Source organism: Cystoisospora suis (assembly GCF_002600585.1).
Source record: "Cystoisospora suis strain Wien I chromosome Unknown contig_1800, whole genome shotgun sequence".
NCBI classification, from domain to species: domain Eukaryota; phylum Apicomplexa; class Conoidasida; order Eucoccidiorida; family Sarcocystidae; genus Cystoisospora; species Cystoisospora suis.
This window is the reverse complement of record NW_027154600.1, coordinates 34,910-38,417: the sequence shown is the minus strand read 5'-3', so window position 1 is coordinate 38,417 and position 3,508 is coordinate 34,910. Positions and strand designations below refer to the sequence as shown.

The following is a 3,508-nucleotide window of genomic DNA, read 5'->3' as shown; positions in this document are numbered from 1 at the left end:
TCTCTCCTTTCCTTCTTTTTCTTTTCATCAGTCTTTCTCTCTTACCCTCCACGTGAAAGGACATCTCTCTTCCGCTGTTCAGTAGCAAGTGTCTATCTCCAGCGTACATCTCTATGTCTATATCAGTGCATTTCTATACTTCTCTATCTCTGAATATATATACACACCTCTATCTATCTATCTATCTATCCTTAATCTATCTATCTATCTATCGTTCATAGATGACTTATCGTATAGGGTCGTCCGCGCTGACGGTTCTTTTCCGAAGGATTTCTTTTCTCATGATCTTCCAGGGTGTATCGACACTCGATATCTTGACTTCGATTCAACGACAGCTTTCTCCACGCGAGGATACGCCTGTGTGATGTGACCAAGAGAGAATTTGAAAGGGAGAGGAGTATCGACAGTTTCTCATGTTCTTCTTCTTCTATGACTGACGGAATGCCTGAAAAGATAAACAGAAATGAAGAAGCACATGAAGATGCAGATGAAGTATGAGAGATCTCGGGGTCTTTCGATCAAGTCAAATTAGCCTACTGTAGCTATATGCTTTTACCGTACCTAGTATCAGGTTATTCTTTCCACTGTATGTACACCCAAAGTATGTTTCTAGTGTACATACACCTCACCCCCTCACTCACTGGTGTCATACCAAGAACGAGGACACGTCAACTCTCCGGTCTCTTTTTCTTCTTCGTCTTCTTCACTTCCATCCATACCTCTCTACACAAGATCTTTCTTTCTATTCACGACCCTTCGTCTGTGTGTTGTATATAACACTCTTATCTCTTGGTCTCTCCTTCTTCTTTTCTCTTTCCGATAGCTCATGGAGCTGGCAGGCCTCAGTGTAGCTCAGGCGGTTTACGAGGTGATGAGCGACCGTTTTGATAGGGAGGCAGGAGAGAAAGATAGAAAAGAAGAAGAAAAGAAAAAACCTTCAATTCTTATTGTATGCGGTCCAGGTTAGCTTCTCTCTCTCTTGCCTGCTAAGAGGTCACACCACCTCTACTCTTCTTCGATGTTCGCGTATCTCCCTTTTCACTCTCTTTCTTCACCTTCTTCGTCTTCTTCTCGGATGGATCTAGAAGCAGACATATCAATGTGTATTTGAATTTATCTATCTATCTATCTATAAGTGTATCAATCGGTATTTGCATGTGGATGGCCGTCCGCTGCAGTCCTACAAGGTAAACAGAACGCAAGATAAATAGATAGGTTGATAGATAGATAGATAAAGATAGATAGATAGATTAAAGATAGGTCCTTATGGTAGCTTGACTGATCTAAGAAACACCCTCTTCATTTAAGTTTTGTTCATTCATTCCTTCATTCATTCATTTTTTCTTTCTTGTCTTTTTCTCTATGTTTCTCCAGGTTTTCTTGAGGTGTATGCATGCATGCATGCATGCATGTTTGTGTGAGTCTCGGTGTATGTTGGTCTTTCTGTAGGCAACAATGGGGGTGACGGGCTGGTAGCTGCCCGTCATCTTCATCTCTTTGGATATGAAGTCCATGTATGGTATCCCAAACCTACAGAAAAACCTCTCTTTCAGGTAAGTCTTCTTCTTCTTTTTGAAACTTCTTCTTCCTTCTTAACCTCTCAGTTCACTCTTCTCCTTCTTCCTCTTCTTTTTCTTCTTCTCTTTCTTCTCGGTTTGTGATGTGTTGCTTGGACTGGGGCCTCAATGAAGAGAAATGCATGCAGAGACACGAACACCTTCCGGCTGTATGTGTAAGCAGTCTGCTTCGTGTGTATATACACCTATCTAGATCTATAGATCAAATGAATGTGTATGTCTAGGTGGAGGGATGTCGTCTTTTCTTATGTCTCTATTGAGTGTTTCTAGAGAAAGAAAAAAGACTATATTCATTCGTAGACAGTTGTGAAGAAGATTTTTCTTTATTCTCATCCCCAAGTCTTCTTTCCCGGTGTATAGACACTGGGCGTGTTTCCTCGGCTGCTCTTGGGCATCGCTGTTGATCTTCTGACTTTCTGTCTTTTTTTGTCGATCTTTTGTATTTTCTGTCACTTACTCACGCTCTCTCTTCTGTTTCCTCTATGGCCTTTGGTTCATACTTACATACAGCATTCCTCCACATACACCTCGTAGCACATGCAATGTATACATGCATTAACTCCCAATACACTTCTTCACTCTATCTAAGTACATCTGTGCCACATATCTATACATAGTTATGCATGTATGTATGTATGCATGTATCTATGTATTTGTCTCTCTGCATGTGCGTCTATGTATGTATGTCTTTGCCCGTCTGTATGTATGGGTGAATGCATGTGTATATCTATGTGCATGCATGTAGGTCTGCATAGGTTTGTATGACCTGCTGTGTGTCCCGGCGGTTTTCTCAGAACTTGTTAAAGCAGCTGAAGCATCACGCAATTGCCTCGATCTCCATCACAGACAATCCCCTAGCAGGTGAAAGAAAGACGCTCTTTTCTTCGCTCGAAAAGAAGAAGAAGAAGAAAACGTGTCACTGGATTCTTTCGAAGAGACTTTTCTTTGGAGTGATATAAACCTTGATCTTTCCCACTGTATTCATCCTTGAAATAGGGAGCTAGCAGTGTGTCTCTTCACTTTCTTTTCTTTATATGTATACAAATCTATGTGTATGAATGCTCTTGCCATTCGACACTTAGGATGGGGGAGAGGCTAGCAGAGAAACGGTCGAGCCTTATCTGTCTATTGATATCTATCTCACCGTCTAAATCTATATCTACCTATCATTCATCCATCTATATGGATATCTGCTTGTAGCGAATCATCCACATCTCTCTATCATGGACCTATTTTCTATCGATCTCTCTATTTATGTGTTTTGCTCATAGCTTATATCTATCTCTATTGTATGCTGACAAGTCCCGGTATCCCTTTCCCATGCCTCTTTCTTCTAAATATCTTTCGGGTGTATATACACCAGAAGCAGTCTTGATCTTGCCTGTATGATCTCCTTGGAAACCTTTCAGACCTCTTAACAAAGAGTGAGAGCTCTTTCGTTTCTTCTGTCTTCTCTCCTACTCCAACTTCCCTTCATATATCTTTCTTTCTTACTTATTTCTCTCTTTCTTTCTTTCTATGTTTCTTTCTTTCCCCTGTCTTTCTCTTTTTCATAGCACGCCTCGCAGAAGGGAAGTCTTTCGATTTGATAGTTGACGCTATCTTCGGCTTTAGTTTCAAGGGGTCCTTGCGACCTCCTTTTGATACAGTTGTAAAGGAGCTTCGCAATTCCAAGATTCCTATTCTCTCTGTCGACATTCCTTCAGGCTGGGATGTGGAGAAAGGTAAGATAAAAGAGAGGAGGGACCGAAAAGACGAAGGGAATCCCACACATTTCTCTCTCCAAGTTTTACATGTCTTTCTTCCTCTGCTTCGTATGAACAGCGGAGACCTTCGGCTCTTGATGACGGAGATAGATAGACTAAAGATAGATAGATAGATAAAGATAGATCAAAGCTCGATAGATTGAAGATAGATAGATCGATTGAAGA

The 3,508-nt window shown here is 41.0% G+C and overlaps 1 protein-coding gene across 1 annotated transcript in view; it reads left to right on the top strand.

Annotated features, from left to right (window-relative positions):
• Positions 1-3,508, top strand: part of CSUI_004014 (apolipoprotein a-i binding protein) — a 12,673-nt gene that overhangs the window by 3,907 nt on the left and 5,258 nt on the right. Inside the window, exons 5-8 of the mRNA XM_068064209.1 lie at positions 824-962; positions 1,450-1,553; positions 2,372-2,438; positions 3,134-3,301. Of these exons, the coding sequence (XP_067923817.1) occupies positions 824-962; positions 1,450-1,553; positions 2,372-2,438; positions 3,134-3,301 (478 nt within the window). The remainder of the gene's footprint in view (positions 1-823; positions 963-1,449; positions 1,554-2,371; positions 2,439-3,133; positions 3,302-3,508) is intronic.